The sequence below is a fragment of the Caloenas nicobarica genome, chromosome 1 (genome assembly GCF_036013445.1).
Source record: "Caloenas nicobarica isolate bCalNic1 chromosome 1, bCalNic1.hap1, whole genome shotgun sequence".
NCBI lineage: Eukaryota > Metazoa > Chordata > Aves > Columbiformes > Columbidae > Caloenas > Caloenas nicobarica.
The window spans coordinates 7,549,764-7,571,544 of NC_088245.1; the positions used below are offsets into that span (position 1 = coordinate 7,549,764).

General features: G+C 43.6%; 1 protein-coding gene across 2 annotated transcripts in view; it reads left to right on the forward strand.

Annotated features, from left to right (window-relative positions):
• CAMK1D (calcium/calmodulin dependent protein kinase ID) overlaps window positions 1–21,781 on the forward strand; it is a 233,182-nt gene that overhangs the window by 181,023 nt on the left and 30,378 nt on the right. For both annotated transcript variants that reach the window (XM_065627004.1, XM_065627005.1), the window contains exons 4-6: window positions 930–1,068; window positions 5,372–5,498; window positions 14,440–14,515. In XM_065627004.1, coding sequence (XP_065483076.1) covers window positions 930–1,068; window positions 5,372–5,498; window positions 14,440–14,515 — 342 coding nt within the window. The remainder of the gene's footprint in view (window positions 1–929; window positions 1,069–5,371; window positions 5,499–14,439; window positions 14,516–21,781) is intronic.

Here is a 21,781-nt window from a genome sequence, read left to right on the forward strand (position 1 = left end):
TGGGGTGGAGCTGTGGCTTCCCTCTGCAAGTTCTAGGGAGTCTTTGAGAGGTGCTGGTGGGTGAGAGATCGGCCATGAGCCGGCAATGTGCGCTGGCAGCCCCGAAGCCAATGGTATCCTGGGCTGCATCACAAGGAGCGTGGGCAGCAGGTCAGGGAGGTGATTCTGCCCCTCTGCTCCGCTCTGGTGAGACCCCCCCTGCAGTGCTGGTCCAGCTCTGGGGTCCTCAGCACAGGACACACATGGACCTGCTGGAGAGGGGCCAGAGGAGCCCCAGAAATGACCCGAGGCTGGAACAGCTCTGCTGGGAGGACAGGCTGAGAGAGCTGGGGTGTTCAGCCTGGGGAAGAGAAGCTCCGGGGAGACCTTATTGTGGCCTTTCAGTGCTGAAAAGGGGCTGATAAGAAAGATGGGGACAGACTTTTTAGCAGGGCCTGTTGTGATAGGACCAGGGGTGATGGTTTTAAACTAAAATAGGGGAGATTCAGGCTGGACATGAGGAAGAAATTTTTTACAATGAGGGTGGTGAAACCCTGGCCCAGGTTGCCCAGAGAGGTGGTGGATGAACCATCCCTGGAGACATCCCAGGCCAGGCTGGACGGGGCTCTGAGCAACCTGATCTGGGTGAAGATGTCCCTGCTCATTGCAGGGGTGGCACTGGATGAGCTTTGAAGGTCCCCTTCCAGCTCAAACTATTCTATGATTCTGTGTGTGATGGATTTTACTTTCCATTATAGCATAACCAGTCCTTGGACTATGGGAAAACCAAACCCAAGTGCTTGCTGGAGCAGTGGGAGATCTCCCAGAGCAACAGACAGACGTGTGCTCAGACTGCCTGTGGCTAGTGCATGGACTTGGTCATCCTTTAGTGAGGTAGAAAGCGTGTTTCAAAGAAAATTCTCACACTTGCATCCTGTCGTGTTTTCCAGAGTGTCGGGGGGAGAGCTTTTTGACCGCATCGTCGAGAAAGGTTTCTACACTGAGAAGGACGCCAGCACCCTGATCCGACAGGTCCTGGATGCCGTCTACTACCTGCACCGAATGGGCATCGTGCACAGGGACCTCAAGGTACAACCATTGTGTGACTCGGTCCTCTGAATGGTGTTAAGGAAGGTTGCGTAATTATGTGAATCTAACACACATAAGTCCATCGTCCTCTGGGACTGGCTATCTCAGTAAGGATTTACCATAAGAGGAATGCTCTGAAGGCTCCACATCCTGCCATCATAATTGGTTTCAATGAGGACTTTGCAATCAGTGCTGTTACAATGGGAATTTTGTGCGCGTGATGTGGGGAACGAGTTGTTCATTGAGACTCAAAATGTTACATTAAGGTAGGAGACTCATCTCAGATGAGATGTGTTGACTGCTGTAAAGGATCTTACAGATTTACTGTGCTACAAATTTCCTTAATAATAATTACTAACAGTAAGTAGTGTGGGAAAGTTGAATGATTTCGTATCATGCTATTTGGACCACTGCCTTTGGAGACACTGTTAACAGTGAGGATTCTCCTAAGGAACATTGTGTGCAAATGTGATTTTTAGATTATTTTCCTTTTAGCTGTACTGTGTTATGACATCAAAAACTCAGCTTTTCTGGAAAAAAAAAAAAAAAAGGATATTTTTTCTATATTGTTTCCTTCCTATATCTTTAACTGTCATTAAGATAATCCAAAAGGCTTACATTTCATAACACACAGCTAAACCTCCCCGTCTTTAGTGTCTTAAATAATAAATCGGCAGAAGGCATTAGAAGAAGAAACAAATGTCAGAAGAAAACTGTGGGTTCTGTTTCTGACCTAGTTAATCTTCCGAAGTTTACTGCCAATAATTAAGAATTCAGTGAATGAAATAACACCTCTGGTTGTGTTTTGGATGGATGCTCCAAACAGGAATTGCCGCGGATGTTGATGCTGTGGCCTTGAATTGTCCCTATGTAAAGATAACAGACTTTGACAAAGCAGGTGAAATTACATGGAGGCTTAATGAACATTGATAAAGAGCTACAAAGAAGTCCTTTTATTTTTTTTACCTTCTTAAATACCTTTTTTATTAAATGTATTTTAAAATTAATTGATTTTTTAATTTGGTCTAATATTAAACTGCATGTTTGCAATTTTTGGCAGGTCCTCTTAGTGAAGGTTGTAGTGCTGAGAATATGACCTCACTGTTTTGCCTTAAGATGGATGAAAAATTGTAGCGATGAGAGATACTATCTGTTTCCTTTTCATCTCCTCTAAAATTAGTGCTGATATGAAATGCTGTGTGGTGCAAAACAATAAATGGCAGGCTTGTTCCTAAAATGTGATGCAGCGGGGCCAAAATAGAGCCCATTACCAGTGTAACCACCAGCACCACAGTTCTCCAGGGTGGAGCAGTGCCCAACACAGGCAGACGTGGCCTCGTTTTGTGAAAACCTCAACACAGCGATTTTCTTCTGCCGGTCTTTGGCTCCAGATGTGAATCTTTTTTGCTGCACAGGGGCCATTCCCACAGGATTTTAAGCTTTTCTACGCATTACTGCTGCAAGGGACTTGCCTCAAACTTGGATTCCTCTGCCAGAAGTGGGCATCCTATGGGCTTCACTTCAACAGATAGAATAGAATAATACAAAGTAAAAGTATATTTTTAAAATTATTGATTTTGCATCCTTTAAAGGAAAAACTGTGAAGCCACTGGAGGAAAATACACAGTGATGTCCACAAATAGTATTTCCTCCTCAGCATCGTCCAGTTTAGCCCTAGTCGTCCCAAATAATGGGTTTACTGTAAGGAGGCATGGGTTAGTCTTCTATCTCCTGCAATCTTCACGTGCTGCCTTCAGTTCTCATTCATTTCCTGAAGCACATAAAAATATCTTCATATTTATTCGAGCTCCACTGCACTTCAGTATGGAAGCATTGTATATTATTTTAACGTGGCCAGCTTTCTCCTAAATTCAATTTATTTCTGCAACCAGAGGTTTTGGAGGGAGGTCTGAGTCCTCTTAATTCAGATACTCTATTGTGCAAGCTCTTAATATTCCTGCCTTTGTAATTTAAAGGAAGGCTGTAGCTCTCACTTTAAAACAGATCCAACTTATTAAAAAGTTCCTATAATAAAATATGAGATCTGTTAATTGGGAGGTGGATTCATCTGCAAATTACTTTCAGAGTTTATGTAAGGACATACTGAATTTAGATCAAGCCAACATTCTCCAGTGGTATTTTGGGGCAAAGACTAGCTCTTTTTCTTTATTTTTGTTTGCAAGTCTTTGTCAGTACCATATCAGTTGTTTTAAAATGAGTCATAAAATATGGTGTGTGAGGAACACCTGTTGTGAATTTCTGTTAGCACAAATATACCATGAAGGCAAAAATGCAGATATAATAAGGCTTTGTATGATCTCAAAATATCAAGATAAGTGGAAGTTTCTAATTGTGATCTCTCGAAATGAAACTCTGGGAAATAATCCACTCTACAGAAATATAAGCCTTGAAAAATCTGTAATGATTATTTATTGTAATTATGTGTTATTCAGATACCAAAATAGTACTTGCTGTAGTTGGGAAAAGCTGATCTGTGTTCCACATCTCTAATCTAAATAACACAGCAGCAGATATCAAGAGATGGCAGCAGATAAAGTCCAGGGAAGTCCAGGAGGTACAAAAGGACTGAAAGACTCGAGCAGCTCCGCTTGGTACAGAACCACCTCGATAACACTTTTGGAATTGTCCAGCTTGAATGACCAGAGTTCTTTTAAACAGATTTTTTAATGGTTTGAATTTTAAATGGGAGGGTTTCTTGGCTTTACTAAATATGAATAAGTGGCAGCCTAAGGTAAGTTAGCAGAAATCGTTGGGAAAGAAATTGTTCTCCCTGATTTTTACACTGGTAAAAATCAGGAGTAACTCCAGCCAAGGGCTGACCGTGGCATAAAACTAACTCATGCAGCGCCTGAAAACAGTGTCAGCATTAGAAAGCCCAATTAAAGATATAATAACAAAAAACATAAATGGTATAACTTCATAATTATTTTTATGAATAGAATCGTTTCCCTTTTTGCCTCCCTCTGGTTCACAGCTGTGGATGCAGCTTGTCGATCTTCTCATGGGCATCATGTCCCATGGATAAAGCCATCACTTCGTGGTTCATGTTGGGGTCAGGGAGCCAGAAAGGGCTTTAACCTCCACTTGAGGCTAAGCAGGATCCTCAGAGTAGGATGGAGGAGAAGTCACCCCTCAGTGTTTCTTCATTGCCCCTTTCCCCAGAGCAAGAGGTTACAGGATGGAGGGAAGACAGATGCTGGTGCTGCTACACTGCATTTGCTCCTCACAAACCCAAGCTTGGATGTGTCCCAAGGAGTTTGATGATGTTGTAAGGCCACAGCTGCTTTTCACCATTTCCTGGAGCACACAGGGATTGATGGACAGAATGTGATGCATGCGGGTGGGTGTTTGTACCAGCTTCTGGGCAAGAAGTCTACACCGGGCTTGTGTCGAAACATTGGGTATCCACCACTTTTGTAGATGAAGACCCCAAGGTCTGGGTGGGGCAGTGGCACCCTGTTGCCATCAGACTGTCAGAGCGCCAGCCCATGCTGGACGTTTTTTGCGATCCCAAATATGAATTAGGGGAAGAAATGCGCTGTCACAGCACCCAGCAAGAGCTTTGCTGTGGACCAGTAGCACGTTCAAAACGCGTGGATGGAGAACTGTGCTGCAGCAGATGGAGTTGGTTGTGCTCTCCAGACCGCCTGACGTTGATATAAAGTCACAGGGCTTTGTGGAGTGATTCTTGTTTTCCCTCAGCCTAAACAAGTCACGGTGCTTAGTGCTGTAGCATTTTTTCCTAATCGGCTTTAGCTAAAACATCCTTGCTGCAAGTCTGTTAATTGTAAAGGCATTTCCTCTCTCATAACAACTTATTTCCAGCAGGGAAGATACAAAAAATCTCTAATACCTGCTGTTTTCCTTTTTATTTTTTTAAATGCTGTATAAAAACCTTCTCATTACACTACCTGGATTTACCATATTTACTTGCCTTCAAATTAATCCTTCTGTTTTATCACTCCAAAGTGATGATAAGTCAGACACATCTCACAAGTAAGGGACTAGCCTTATTACTTATTTGGGGTGCCAAAGGAGAAGTTTGTTGTCCCAGGAAAGTTACTTAAAGCCCAAGGTGTCAGCTTCTTTCATTAGTTACCATACAGGAATCCGGAGAGTATCTATATATCGGTTGCAAGGGCAACTCTTTAGGATATAGGGGAACCAAATTATATTAGTGTATGGTGTAACTAAGGGTTGTACTAAATGCAACACATCGGCCAACAGACATTGTTACTGGACTCACATATTCAGAACACATTTTGCTTGTTCTCCTTTCTAGCCCGAGAACCTGCTCTACTACAGCCAGGATGAAGAGTCAAAAATCATGATCAGTGACTTTGGATTGTCGAAGATGGAGGGTAAAGGAGATGTGATGTCCACAGCCTGTGGGACACCTGGCTATGTTGGTAAGAGGTTTGGTTATACTGTCATCCAGTCTTCCCAGCTGCAATACAGACACACAGTGAAAAGGAAATAATAACTTGTTTTCTAGTGCTGCTACATAGCGCACATGAGATGTTACAGATGTCTGTTAGATTTCAGAAGTTGCTGGTGCTCTGTCTTGTGTGCTCTTCTCCTTCAGGTCTGGATCCTGCAATCCTGCTCTGAGTTTGTAGGATTCACTCTCATAGTTTTAATCCTTTGCAGAATGAGTTTTCTCAAAGACGCTGCCTGTACTTAAATCAGGAGCACCTGAAAAATAGCCTCAAATACATTGATTCTGCAAAACCAAGAAGCTTTACCTAATGTAACGTATTATTTTAATCATAAAGGATAGCATTTGCCAGATTCTCCTGACAGAAGACGGTAAAATGAAAGAGCTGCCTTTATTCAGACATATTTAGTAATCCTCTGTTAAAGCCATGTTAAACTACTGACTCCTAGATATCAATATGCAGAAGCTCTTTAGATCCTTGGGTCTTCCTGGGCACTATCAATTTGTTTCCTAATTTTTATTCTTTGCTCTTCTGTTCTTTCAGTAGCGATTGTACCAGGCTATGGATTAGCAGTGTGTTTGCCAGCACCCTTTCAAAAAAGTTGAAGTAACTGAACGTGAGAACTAGATGGCAGGTGACGACAGGGTCTGTTTGAGCAAACACTATTTAAAAGACTCACTTCATGCATGAGACGGGTCCAGCAAACCTGTGCCTCATACTATACCAAACTAGTCAGCAGAGACGGTAAGATTAATCTCTGGGTTATCCATGAAATCCATGAAACTCAAATGACAGTGGCTTCCCCAGGGATAGATTTGTCTCACATCTTTCCAGTAGGAAAAACCTGATGTTTTCCAGCAGTCAGGCACTCCTTTTGCTTTGCAGCTGCCACCTCACCTGTGTTTTCATAGCTCTGGTGATAACACGGTATGAGAACTCAAACAAATGATGTGGTTATCACACAGCGATCCAGATTTGCCCCAGGAATACCTTTTTCCAGGCATTATCTTCACACTGCACAGGCACCATCTATCCCGATAACATCAGAAAAAGGAATAGATTTCTCTGGTTTCCCATCGTGAAGCCATTAGCCCATCGTTTTTTTATTTGAAGACAGATGAGTCAGGATGCACTCTGTACAGCCTGAATAGCTGTCTCATGTCATCACACCAGACTGGAAATCTTCCAAAGCACTAGCAGGACTTGAGCTGAGACAGCAATTTTCATAATTTTTGCTGTCAGCTCTTCTGCCCTTAATTAACATGTTTTATTTTGTTCTGAAATGGGCACTGACTAAGAATAAAGTCTGTGAGACGCTGGGAAGCTCAGATGATGTTTGCTGAAGCGCTGATGAAAATGAGGGGGTACGACTCTGCTTGGGCACCGGGCGATCTCATATGGCCTCTCAGCGTAGCCATTTACATAAGAAAACTTGCTATTTTGGAGAAGAAGCTCTTGGAGCATGTGACACAAATTGTCGTGGTTTGAGAGATGTTTGAGAGCTCTCATTACTCATGGTCTGGGCGCTGATAGCTACACAAGTGTCTCCAGGCCCGTTGTTACCTTACTGAACGCAGGATTTACTCATTACAGTTCAAGAGGTCACGGCCGCTTATTTCTGAAGTGCTGACAGGAGTTTTTCCCCTCTCTCACAAAGAAAAACCTCTTTAAATGTTAGTTCTATTTCTTTTTTCTTTTTTTTTTTTTTTTCCCCACAGGAGGCAGTTCCTCTGTAGAGCTTTTTTTTTTTTTCTTCATATAATTGGTTGCCCAGACAACATTTTCCAAGCACAGAAAATTTTTGGTACCAGTCACTGTGGTGATGCCCACAAAGGCCTCCATGAGTGTTATACCTGACGGAATGGCTTTACATACGCGGTCTGCAATTTGTCCACATCTAAAAGCTTTTATGCCTTCCAACATTGCTCCAATTTGCAGCACCTGCCTGATGCCCTCAAATGGATGTAAAGACCGCTTCTCCTCCTAATGGCGCAACACGAATACGTCTCCTCGTCTGGACTGGGGCAGACGTGGGCCACAGTGCTGGCCCATGAAGTGTCCTCTCTGCCAACTCTTTTTGCGTTCTTTTCCATCCATTTTACCTGGCATTGAAGTAACACTCAGACATCCATCACTTACAAGGCGATTCTGGGCACTTTTTTTTTTTAAAAGATATGTAGAACATCCCATTTTCTAAGATATTATGAGGAATTAATTATTTTTGTCAATTTAACCACTTTGCTTTTCAATTTCTGGAAAAAACTTAGACACTTGTCACACGTGAAACACATCAAGGCTTGGTCAATAAGTCATTAACATCTGCTACTATTTATATTTCTTTACCTCCAGAAATGGATCCAGTTGGATCCTGCTGTGCAAAGTGCTGGACAAGCTTCTGACTTGGTAGCAGACCTGATCTTAACTCAGGTCTGCTGCCCTTTGCAAGCATTTGCAAGTATGCAAGGCCTCCTGTCATTTCTATCTAATTTCCCTGAGTAGAACATACTTTCAGCTCTCTGTGTTTCAGTTTTTAACTCAACTTTTCTTAGTTTTAGCTCCAAAGGATAATGGTACCTGAGACAGTAAATTCCTGGTTTTGTGGTTCAGAAATTCATCAAATAAGTGAGGGTGTAATTGTAATTAATCTTCTTAATAAGTATCAGTTTTCTTTCTGAAAACTGAAGTATTGCTTATCAAATTAGAGTGTATCTAAAATGAGCATAACCAGTAGTACATTAGCACATTATCCTTTAAGACTCTGCCTTACAGATTAAATTACTGTCAACAGTTCAGAGATCTCATTCTTTTCAGGAGTTTTGTCAGAGATTTTACTCCTACAGTAAAAAAGATTATGGTTAGAATAATTTAACCCAATTAGACTTAGTTGAAGCACTTCTGTTAAAATGCAAATCTAAATGTTTACTTAGTGAAGAGTAAGATAATACAACCTCTTCTAATGAAAAGGTCTTGCATTTTCTTATCTGCTTACCACTGTTATCTCCCTCCATTTCTTAGAAAAGGAGTTTAGTTGGGACTAGATGCCCAACTTCTTGATAGCACCTAAATTGGGTAAGATGAGACAGCTTGTGTAGCTTATTTCTTTGCAAATTAGGTGTGTGGATTGGCTTGCATGGATCCCACCCCGTCATCTGAACTGCAGAAGTAGTGTTTTCAAAACCCTGAGTGATCTGTGTGATTATGGGCAAGATCTGTGTAAGCCATTAGTGATCTGTCATTTTCAACATGATAGATTTGGGCTGCTTGGCTTGACACCATTTATAAGAAATTGATTTTGATGAAGGAGGTGTTCAAAGCTGCCTGAAGATGAGCCATCCTCGAGGTGTGTCAAGTTGGACACTCACCAGGAGGTGACTATTGTCACTCAGCAAATTCCTTTAAAGAGATTTCTGGCTGTTTGGGAATTAGGTCTCACTGACTGGCTTTCTGTGAGAGTTGGTCTCTCAAAAAGCTTTGGTTACTTCTGCAGATGGTGCTTGGACTCGCGAGAAGCTCATGAGCATGGAAAAGTTTGGAAAAAATGTTAGAAAGCCTGTCTCGGGCAATCTGATCTCTTTTTGCAGAAACGCTGAATTATGAACCGTGTTTGTGACTGCCTAATACCTTAATCCTACTGAGATTTAAAATTCTTGCTCTGAGTCCCAACCCAACTTCAAGTAAAATTTTCTTGTATTTTTCTGTTGTAAGGGTTGGGGCTGGACCCTGGATGTGTGGTTGTTCCCTGTACACCCCATCTCACTCACTGGTTTTGTTCTCTGTAGTGCTTTTATGAAAGGTCATTTCACACCTTTCAGCTCTGCCAGAAATGCAGCAGCAATTTCAGATTATATCAAAGCAGTGTATTTCTCTTAGCCCTGCACAAGACCAAACCATTTAAGTAAGCAATAGATTTGCATGTTGAATTTTGGCTTATTTGAGTCAAATGTTGAAAATATTCAGTAAGCCTTTGGAATACCCTTATTAGCAAAAAAGCAACCCCAGGAGTTGTTTAGGCAGAAACATGAGTAATCAAGTAAAAATAAAGCATGGGAACTGCTCTCACCAGGGTTTGCTCAGGCACAAGCTTGTGACAGTGCAATCACTCAGCTCCATTGCCATATCCTGAAATGGGCCTTGCTTGCCTGTGTTATAGCTGCATTATGTTCCATGTTTCAATCTGAATCTGACTCAGTGACATGAAATAGGGACAACAGGCGCACAAGAAGCCAGCAGACCTGCACCAAAACCCTGTTATCCTTCAGAAAGAAGCAGCAAACTGCAAAGTCTTGACCAACCAGAACAAGATGAAGGCTGGAGGGCTGCATGAAAGAGAGAATGAAGTCATTTTCATCCCAGGAGTCAGTGGAAGAGAGACTCTCGTGTTGCAGTGAAGCTGCTTCATATACCTCTTAGCCTGTTCACACCATGAGGAAGATGATTTGTGTAGCGGCAGGGCAGTTCACACTCCTCTTGCACCATCTTTGGCCTCAGGAGAGGGACTGGGTTGGCCCTTCATGCATCCAACCATCTTCTCGATGGTGCAGAGTTGTTCTTCTCTGTCCATCTTCTTGAGGTGGCACCTTTGAGTTCTAAGCAATGGGGCTGGCACCATCTCCCTTTGGTGTCCCTTAAAACTCTGCCTGTTTTTCACTTTCCCTCTCAGATTTCATGGCCATCTTGTGCCTGTGCAGCCCATTGGTGTTTCTCCTTCTTTACTTACCCGACCTGCCTACGTGATGGGAACCGGCGTTAAAATAGTTACCAGCCGAACTACTAGTCCTGGTTTGCATGAGGCCAGTTTGCTGGGCCAGTTGAGTTGTGTCCGTGCCCAATGCCAGCAGGTCCCTGGCTATTTTAACCCTATTTAGATCTTTTTATTCCTCCCACATTGATGGCAGCCTGCTGATTTGTCACTCCTATGGGGATCTTCAAGACCGTCACCCTTTGTTCAAATGCCTCGTTCCTTCTGGAACACAGCTTGCGGGAAGCCATATAAACCACAAAAATAGCACTGGACTGAGTTCTCGTGAGACAGCAAAATCTGCTGGGAGCAGCACCATCACGGGAGTGAAGGGGAATCACTTTTAAGCGTGGGGCTGGCATGAAGAACAGGCACCCTCCTGACTTGTACAGCTTGTTCAACAGGCTTAAAGTATCAGAGCGATCCCCATCACTTGAGCTGTTTGCAAGAACGTGGATTGCTGGTTTTGGCATCCAGCAGCTGCATTTTTAGGGAGCTTATTAGCATAGCTGTGCTCACTGGAGGTAACGGCATAGCGCTCTGAAAGGTTTCCAAACGTTCCTGTAGCTTTTCGTAAAACCTCCATTCAAAACAAGCCTTTAATTTTTTTCTCTTATTAAAAGCAAAACCTCTAAGGGTGCAACAGCAGATCATCTGGCCTGGGAAGCACATCTTCATGTACCTGCAGGTGGGATGACGCCCTGTGACCACTACTCAACATTTTACCTGCCACATTCTGCTGGTAGCAATGCTGATTTGGCCTGAAACGCAGTTCCTGATGTGGAGGGAAGGTCCAAGTTTGCTTCATGGACTTCTCTGTCTCTGGAGGACCATTGTGTAGCATTCCCTGGGGCGGTGTGATGCTGGCAGCCTTTGCTCAGCTGACATTTCCCCAGCACCAGAAACAGGAGCTTTGACTTTCCCCTTTCTCTTTACTGCTGTTTTGTCTCCTCAGCTGTCTGTGTTGATCCTTAAATGCCGTCAGCTCCTGGATTTTTTTTCATTGCGTCTCCTGCTCTTGCCTCTTGGCGCTGATCTACTGTCATTCCTGCGAGCTCCTCTGACTTGTTTTTCAGCTCATTAAATATTTTCATCTTTTCAGTATATCAGAGACAGATGATGCTTAGCTATGTTCTCCTGTTCCTGTTGCATGTCTGCTCTTTGGAATAAAAATCAAAAGCAGCCATTTGGTCTTAAAATAGTTATTTAAACCTCTTTCCTTTCTTCATTAAAGTTTGCCAAAGGGGAGACAACAGCCTCACATTTGCTTTGGGCTTGATCCTATGGTATTCTTACCTTCTTCACAGCCACCATCCACAGCAGCACCTGTCTCTTATCAGTGCTCTTCACTCATTTAAAATAGAGAAAAATGCCCCAGAACAGCTTTGATGTTTTAAGAGGAAGAATCTTTATATATTTGTTTTCTTTATGTTAATGTGGCATATCGGTATAATGTCAGGAGTTCACTAGGATCCATAGTGCTCAGGAGCTATTTGCATAACATTTTCTTTGGGGGTTATAAGATGTATAATGTTTACCAGTCCAGAAAATGATGCAAACAGGAGCAGACTGTCAAAGGTAGAAGAGATATGCAAATTAAATATTGGGAATTTCAAAGGACTGGAAAATTGGAAAACCTCTAATCACCTAAGGACAGGGGAAAATTAACTTCCTTCTTCTGCATATTTTGTCACAAAATTCAGTTGTAAAAGATGGAACAAAAAAGGAAACTGAGTCTCAGAAAGCCTATTTGATGCACATTTTGAAAAACTATTCTTTTTTGAGGAAAACTTGGACGAACATTTTGATGAATCCGGAAGGAGAGAGATTAAGGGACACAAGAGTTGTCTGGGAAGGTTGTGTTGAGCAACTTTGAGGAACAACTGTTTTACAGAAGAGAAATGTAAATTTCCCAGACCGTCCCAGTTTGCCAGATGATCTGGGAGGCAGTGGCAGGCCAAATAGGATGGCTCTCCTGTGCTTTATTCTTTTATCCCAAGTTTGTTTTCAACTTCAGCCTTGTGTACTGACTAGCACCCAAGCTGACATGCAGACCCTGACCCAGCTGTTGGGAAAGGAGTTACATTTTGGGCACCAACCTTTTATATTCATAGAACCATAGAATGGTTTGGGTTGGAAGGGACCTTCAAAGCTCACCCAGTCCAACCCCTGCCATGAGCAGGGACATCTTCACCCAGCTCAGGTTGCTCAGAGCCCCGTCCAGCCTGGCCTGGGATGTCTCCAGGGATGGGGCATCCACCACCTCTCTGCGCAACCTGGGCCAGTGTTTCACCACCCTCGTAAAAAAATTTCATCCTTTCCACAGCTTTGTCCCCTGTTGTAGTAAGAACATTTTAACCTTGACGTTGATAGACTACAGCAGCGTGCCCATGTCCTGGAAGGAGTTAGGGTCTTCTCAGAATTGTGGTGCAGGTTTCTGCCAAGCACCTAGGACCAGGTTAGGAGCCATTCATGCTAGGTACGTTGGAAGGAAGCCTCCTTTGGCATGTAGTGGATAGGTGTTGGATTATTCACACATTACAACAGCATATTAGGATAAACAATATAGGAACAGAACCATCATTTTAATTTCTTATACATGCAGGAGTCCCGGTTTGCTGGATGACTTGAAGATCGGGGTAGTATTTATCTTGTGCTGCAGATTGGGACGTATCCCAATCTTCAAGAGCCTTCATAATCTGGCTACCAGCTATATTTTTACCCACATTTCCCTAGATTTTCTTCCTTTTTACAATGTACCCCAATGTGACTTGACCCTTTCCATCATTCTGCTGCTTGTGGAAATGCTGCCTGGATGTCCTCATCTACCTCACGCACTGTTTTCCCTTCAATCCCTTCTATAAGCTCTCATACTCAAGCACTAGAAAGTCTTTTCTGTTTCTCATTGCTGCTTCCTTTTCCCCTCCCTGCTGGATGTTTTGACCTTAGTTTTGTTGACTTGTCTAACTTAAGAAGGTAACTCTTTGAAGAATCCTTACCAGTACACCAAAGTATATGTAGCAACTAAATGTGAGGCTCAAGTTTTAATATATTTATTTGCTTCACAGGTTTTTTTTCACTGTTCTTCAAGAAACTAACTGCTTTGATATCAGTAAGATTCCTAGCAGAGGAAGATGCAACCCCAAAGAAACATTTTTGGTGGACTTGCCCCTTCATGATTTTTTTGCAGCATTTGAACTCCAAAGTACTCAGAGGAAATACTGTGCTTTGTAAAACCCAGTGTGGCTTTAGACATGCCACAATCAGTAATTTCTTGCATTATTGTGTACATTTTCCTTTGGAAAAAAAAAAAAAAAAAGCAAAAGCTTCTTTACATGAAAAAGATTAGAGTCACAGGGTTTTAAAATTTAGGTTTAAGCTTTTGCACTGAAAGTTCCCAACAGGGATAACATAATACTCCAGGCTCCCAAACAAAAAAATGCACCTTTTTAACTCTCACTGGTGTAAGATAGGAAAGCAGACCCACAAGGAGTTTCAAGAAATGCCCAGGCTCTTACTTCTAGCAACATTCAGGCTATGGTGGCTGAAAACTATAGAGACAGAAGGTTCCTTCATGCATATGTCCAATTCCTGCTACTTTCCGGTTCTCCCTCCGAGCTGTCTGTGTTCCCAGAGGCAGAAGGACAAATAACGCTGATATCCATCAGGCTTTGGAAGGCAGATGCTGGGAGGTGTGGTGACAGCTCTCCTTCCTCTCCTGCAGATGAAGCTTTTCGCCTCCCTGACACGCTGCACTTTCCGAGATGCCTCTTGAAGTCACCGGTTTGGCAGCGCAATGCAGTGGAGCTGTGAGGCTGTCAGGGTGAATGTGCGTCTCAGCACCGGTGCAAAGCTTGACCTCGTTTTCCTCCAAGTCTCCTAACATTCCTCTGACAGGGAGGTGATGGCCCTCCGCCTCTCATGCATTTTTCTGTGCTTGGCTTTGTTTTCTGTCCTTGGAGCCAGAAAACGAGAAATTTGCTCCACTTTAGGAGTCATCGTGCTTTATGAGAATACGAGCTTCAGAAAACATCAGCATATTTGCAAATGCAAGGGCTGTATGTAGAGGGCAACACAAGGTCTCAGGGAGCTTCAAGTTGCAGGGTCCTACCTCTTGACCACATTGAAACGTTTGGTCTTGTAATGTGTGCTTGTTTGGCTTTTTATTTTCAGCTCCTGAAGTGCTGGCCCAGAAACCCTACAGCAAAGCCGTGGATTGCTGGTCCATCGGGGTCATTGCATACATCCTGTGAGTATCTGTTGGCTTTTCAGTCACAGGCAGCATTGAGACCTGCAACATGCACTCCCACTGCATTTACCCATTTAATCTAGGCCAAAAAAGTTAATATCTGACACTAGTGACCCAGAATGACATGAACCCCAGACACCTCCCAGTTACATAAAGGGTGAAATTTTGGCAGAAGTGGTAGGAAATTAACCAGGACCGTTCAAAAGCCAAAATCCTTGCTCCCACCTGCACTACACCATGTGCAATAGTATGGGCCTGTCCAAGTCGTGACGTTAATGAAGTTATTAAATCCCCTGCTCAGATAACTTTGACAAGAAACAAATTTGGCCATGTCCACAGAGCACAGCATCATGCCCATGGACATATTCTGAAGGGCCATCTCTCTCAAGGTGTCACCATGATGACATTTTGTTCTCTGGGGAGGGCACAGAGGGAAATAAGAGGGGGAGAGCTTTTTATGTACTGCAGTGAATTCTTCTCATCAAAACATAATACAAAGTATTGAGATTTTTACTGAAAATGAGGGCTCATTTTCCTCAGCACATCCAACCATCAGGGTGAGCTGACCCTGTCAGTTCTGTCAGTCTTCTGACAGGCCATTAAGCCTCTGCATTCTTGGCCGACATTTGCTCCTCTAATGGGGCTGATTGCTGCTCAAAGAAATGGGGATAGATTGCTTGAGAAAGCTACAGGACCAGGACTTTTGTGCGTTCTCCAAAGTGGTGGGTAGATCTCAGAACTCATATATTTATGGAGATTTAGTGTCTGCCCTGATTCAGTACTTGCCACCCTTCTTCACAAAGGCTTAATAGGATAATTTAGATTGGAGGGAACCTCAGGAAGTTGTGTCCTTGTTGTCAGACTAGGTTGCCTGTGGTTTTATCCAGTTGGGTCTTGAAATCTTCCAAAGACAGAAACTACACAACGCCTGTGGTAAACCTGTTCCACTGCTTGACTGTCCGCATGGGGAAAAGGTTTTTCCTTATATCCAGGCTTGTCTCCGTGAAAGGGGCAGCCAATATCTCTTAATAGATGTGGGTGCACCTGCAGTGCTTTAGCTATGGAAGAAGGTAAGCCACCTCCTGCACCACCAACGACACTTGGAAGGATTGGAGAGGTGTCATGGCCACTGTGGTCACAGGGACACTCTGGTACCAGGGGTCATTAGTGCTGTCCGGAGAAAGGCGTCCATAACATTTCTGGGCACCATCATCTGAATCCGGCTCTGTGTGCAGGAATAGATGAAGTCACTGCTGATATTTGGATCGAGAACGAAATGCAGAACTTGTTGCCTGTGAACTGGACTATGAAGATGATGAGGGGTCTCGAGCACTTTTCTTATGAGGAGAGACTGAGAGAGCTGGGCCTGTTCAGCCTGGAGAAGAGAAGCCAAGAGGGGATCTCATCAATGTTTATAAATATCTCAAGGGTGGTGTCAAGAGGATGGACCAGACTCTTTTCAGTGGTGCCCAGCGATAGGGTGAAGGGCAATGGGCACAGACTGAAGCACAGGAGGTTCCGTCTGAATATGAGGAGAAACTTCTTTCCTTTGAGGTGCCAGAGCCCTGGAACAGGCTGCCCTGTAGCTTAGGGACCTGTCTTGATGAGGTCGTCTGTACTCAGGGCTCGGGTCTGTGAGTCCATGCATGTCATTCAAGCAATAATTGCGTGGGTTGCATCTGTACAGCTTGACAGACTTTGGAGCAGGAGCTATTTATGTGGGTCTTCGAGAGAAGGTCAGGCTTTCACCAGGGGCTGACTCGGGGTGACCAGACAGAGCACAAGAAGCCTGTTCTTTTTGTGCAAGAGAGCACAGAGCTGCTGTGTAGCTGTTGACTGCTGCAGAAACAAATGTCTTTTCACACCAGCATTACCAGTACTTTCCCTTTTTTTAAAAAAAATTCCCTTTTTCACAACTGTCACAGTTACACAAGACTGAAGGAAAAAGTAGCTCCAATGAGGCACAGCATTAAAGCATTCCTACTTTGTTCCCTTTTTCCTTGTGCAAACATTTTGTGGCTTGTCAGCGTGAATATCTATTTGACGGTGTAGTAAAACTAATTTTGCCAGGACAAACCTAATTGCTGTATTATCTACTCTGTGCGATGTCCATTCTTTGCATTTTCATTTAATTTTTAGCATAAGTTATATGCTACCCGAAATCGCTTTTTTATATTAAGATAGTGTAGGAAGGCTTTATTTATTTGCATGTGTGTTTATTTATTTATTAAAAAAAAAGTCCTGCCTAAAAACATGAGCTTTATGACTAGCTTTCCAATCTACACAAATATTTGAAAACTTATTGAGTACAAAACTTTGCAGGGGGATGGATTTATCTTGGATCAACCATCAATAGCAGGATGCAAAAAGCTTTTGCATAACAAAGCAAAAATCAACAGTGCTGATTCTGACTTTGTGGCAAAGCCCAGCAGGATATGCTACAGCAATGAGGAAGGCAGCAGACCTGCCAAAATACCTCAGAGACTGCTTCACACGTCATTCCCTAGTGCTCTTTTACATGAGGATGGTATGTGCCGACCCAAAATTACAATTTTCCACAAGCAAACCTGAGCATGGAAGGCCTAAGGATTGGGTTCTTTGACATTTTCAATCCTTGCCAGCCATGGCAGGGCAATTGGGTAAAGTCTTTTCTGGTGCTTTTGTAGTTCTTTCTTGAGTACCAGCTTCAGAGAGCAGGAAGAAGGAAGATGCAGGTGGGAGACAGCAGTATGCTGCCTCACTTCCAGGCTTGACCACTGCCTACGTTCACTTTGTTGTCAAATATCCACCATGAAAATGCGTCTCCATCTGGCAGCCCACAGGAGGGTTGTGAGCTGTTGCATCCTGATTGCCTGGAGAAAAACTTGGCTCTACTTCCCTCCAACCTTTTAGTCCCATTCAACCATGGCTCATGCACCAAAGGTCTTTTTTGCTGGCAGACTTGTTGTTATTTCACTTGTTGCTTTTATGTGCCTTGCTGAGGAATACGGGTGAGACAGTGCTAAATAGTGTGTCTTCCACACCCAGTTCACGAACACATCTTTGACAGGTGGAAGATTTCTATGACATCTGTAATCCTCCCCGCTTTCTAAGCAAGGCTGATCTTTCGGCAAGGTTCAGCTTAGTTGTTTCCTGCTCTATTTTCCAAATCAGTGTGTGCTAGGCTTGTCAAACAAGGCATACACACTCCTCAAATCTAAATTTCCCATTTACTATACAGGGAATTTCCAACCCTAAAGGCTTAAATCAGTTTTGTGAGTTCCTGCTTGCAGGACAAGGAAACCTTTTCAGGGTTTCTATGCTTCATGTAGTAAGGAGTTGATTTGTGCTATGTACAGTCAAAACAAATGGCAATAATGTGTTGCCATAGAAGGAGCTCGGTAATGTGTTTGCCAGACTGTTACTGCTTGGGTGGGATTAGGTCTGAGATCAAACCACCTCCTTGAATGTTTCTGCATGTGAGCGACGTCCTTCAGCTCCTGTGACAGTCGGCAGCGCTCCAGGGCTCACTTTGGTCACCCTCACATGGGTGCTTAGTGCTGTGTCAGTCACAGTGTCTCACCTGGTCTCAAGCTGTGGCCGCTGGACAGTCCAGCCCCCCACAGCCCCATGGTGTACCTGCCAGCTGGGGACAGGGGTCCTGTGTGCTTGACAGCTTCTCCAGTGGCAACAGGCTCAGCGCGTGGGCACCTCAACCCGGCCGGGGTCAATGCAAGAAGTCACTTGGTTTGTTCAGCCTGGAGAAGAGGAGACTGAGAGGAGACCTCATGGTGGCTACAGCTTCATCACAAGGGAGCAGGAGGGGCAGGCGCTGAGCTCTTCTCTCTGGTGGTCAATGACAGGACCCAAGGGAATGGCAGGAAGATGTGCCAGGGAAGGTTCAGGTTGGACATGAGGAAAAGGTTCTTCCCCCAGAGGGTGCTGGACACTGGAACAGGCTCCCCAGGGAGGTGTCACGGCCCCAACCTGACAGTGTTCAAGAAGAGACTGGACAACACCCTCAGACACACGGTGTGAACCGTGGGGTTGTCCTGTGCAGGGACAGGAGTTGGACTCGATGATCCTTGTGAGTCCCTTCCAACTCAGGACATTCTATGAAATTTCACTGGGATGTGTTGTTCAGTTGCCTAAGCTTATACATTTAGTGCCACACTGGAGTGTTGGGGACATTCACACAGATTTGGCAGGTATAACACACTGCAGAGACCTTCCTTCTGGAGTGGCAGATGGAGGCCAAGCAGGAGATCATGGATTGTGTCGAATAGCACCAGATGCCCATGCTGCAGCTACTGGATCACACCCTACTTCGTGTTTAGACCCCTTGCTTCACAGTACGGTTTCATCTGCTTTATAGTTCATTTGCATCCCGCTCCTGTCTCCATTGACTCCATCTCTGTTGCCTGTGATGGGAGCTCAGAAACCGACATCTCACATGTCCCAGTCTTGAACTGGATCTCATCCTTGCTTCCAGGAATAGCCAGAAGCTGCAAATGTGGCCTCATAAGAAGGTGGATGTCTGGAGTACAGTCAAGACAGAGAGGAAGAGAGGTCCTTCCCTAAGATGGTAGGAAGTAACCCTGCTGAGGTGTTTGGTACCACCAGTGATGGGCACAGGTTTAACATCTAGGTTGGCTGTCTCAGCAGTGACATATCACCAGAGGTAGCAGAGTGTGGCATGATGTTGAGATGCCACAAGCACCAGCAGCATAGCCACCCTGGTGCTGTGCTGGTAGTTAATCCCACTCTGGGCAGGAGTTATTAATTCCAATATATCACCACACCCATCTGGATATGCCATTTCCAGCTCCACTGGAAGATACTTGAAAGTGCCCAAACCAGTCAGAGACAAAATTATGCACAGGGCAATCCAAGCACATCATCCTGCATCCATCACCTCCCCACCTCTCCCATGAATGCCCACAGCCGCTATGAACAGACTGTTGTCATTTAAGAAGACGGAAACTCAGGGGAATCCAAAACAGAAGCCAGGCATAAATTATAGATGCCTTGAGCTATTATTACTGCAAATGGTTTGAGGGCCTCCAGACATAAGCTCAGTCTCACATGAGAGCCTTCAGTTTATGACACTGGAAGAACAAACTGTTTCTGTGGCACTGATGCTCCAGACAAATATTTGGTTTTGTGATATGCAAGGTGAAGGATGTCTTAGGAAAGAATACCTTTGTTTCAGTGCCAGTCTCTAATGCTTCTTGTTAATGACAGCCAGATTGCAGAGGCTGCACCAGTGGAGTTTTTATCAAAACCTGTTTTGCATGAGAAGTCATTATTCACACAAACTAATTTTAGCAGCCTGAAATTTCCTGTTATTCCAGTTGCAACATTTCTCGATTTGAAACAGCCTCGCTGTTGAGTTTGGCTTTCTACTTATCACAAGGTAGTTTTGATTTGTGTTCAACTTTAAAACATAAAGTATAAGAAGAGGAAAAAACTTCACTGGATTCACAGCAGCTGGATTTTGGACCTGTCTGGGTCACAGGAGGAGTTAGAAAAGCTTGAGGAGCTAAAATACTGATCTTATGCATATCTGATATAATGAAGATTAAGTTAATATACGCAAAAAATAGATGATCATGTTCCAAAGCTGGAAAAACATCCAGGGCCACAGAATGCTTTTCCTCAGCCCCTGTTATTCATACTCAACACCTCCTGTCTCTTCTGCACTTGGCTGAACACATTTTGCACCAAATTTTCTTCAGATTCTGTTCACTGGTAGGACAAGGGAATTACTGGGGCTTTTGTTGTTATTTATAAGCAACAAGTATCTGGAGGTAAATCTTGGGTCTTTCATTCCTGTACTTCGTTGCTGCTGGGTTGTTTTTTATTTTCAAGTGGACGTGCATTAAATCTTCAATGATGTTTGTGTGGAAGGATTAACCAGGGACAGCACAAAGCATGCTATGCCAGAAAAAGTTTCCACCATCATCCTGGAGTCATGTGTTGGGAAAAGCTGGTCAGTCATCTCATCCTCTCAGCATCACACACAAACCGAAGCAAGACAGTGGGGAATAATTTACTTGTTTGGTGCTGGAAGGAGAATTAGTCGTGGCAAAATGTACACAGGCATGCTGGATTGCTGAGGATAACACAGTTAAACATTGGGAAAAAAACCCCAAATGATTGCTCCTCATGGCTTACTTCTTAATTATTTTTTTATTCCCCGTGCTAATATGTCCTTGTCCACAGTTTCATGAGGGCACCAGTGTCAACCAGTTTGAGGGTCTGTTCCCAAAATAAGAAGTACATGTGTTTATCCCTATAAATAGCACTTGAATGACTTCCCACACCATACATGTCAGGTCTTTGAGCACTTACTGAATTCTTTGCTCTAATCTCACTATAAAACTGTTTGCAAAACAAACCCCAGTATCTCTGGTGTTACAGGCTGTACACTGACCATGCAAATAGGTTATTTACCCTTTAATATTAGCCATAATATGTAACAAGAGCTTGCAGGTGTTTGCTTTCTCTGCCTGGTGAGGAGATGATGTTCTCAGTATTTCCCTTGTGTTCTCCTGATAGCTTCTAGAAATGACTTCTGGCAATATCTTTCTTTTGTACATCCACCTGTGTTTTCCTTATCTGTGTCCCATTTTTTTTAAGGCAAGACCGGGAATAGGAGGTTAAGGGAAAATCTGTTGCTGATGTGATAAGGTTGCTAAATAATTCTGAAAAGCTTTTATTTGGCCAAACTGCGAGAAAATGATGACAACTAAGAGCTGCCTGAAGCTCCCCGAGGACAATTCAGGATTTTTTCACATTGAAGACAGAAGAGTTATTTTTGTATTTCTGCACATTTGAAGAAAAGCAGCAGAACCTCTGATAGTGGGGTCATTTTTTTCACACAGAAATGTCCCAGCAGATGGAAATCAAGTCAGTGGGATTTTGATTCTCTAAGAATTAAATACAAACTTATTATGGATTTTGGAAGGTGGCCCAGTTGCTGGAAGTCCAGCAAGATTTCCTCTAGCCATAAATTGCCTGATAGACTAATTTACTGGGGCTTTCCCATCCCTTACTGCAAAGCCAGTAATCTGTTAAAGCAATGTTAAAACTTCTGCATCTTCCTATACTCTCATTTTAAGGGAAAAGACAGCAAAACAGTCAATGTTTTGGCTCCCACAGGAGGACCTGTTGCAGGATGCCCTGGTGTTCCCCTCACACAAGCCACCTCCTCTGTCCTAAGGAGCTTACTCCTTTCTCACATGCTTTCAGTTACAGGTCCTCAGTGATTTGCCTCCTGGAGGA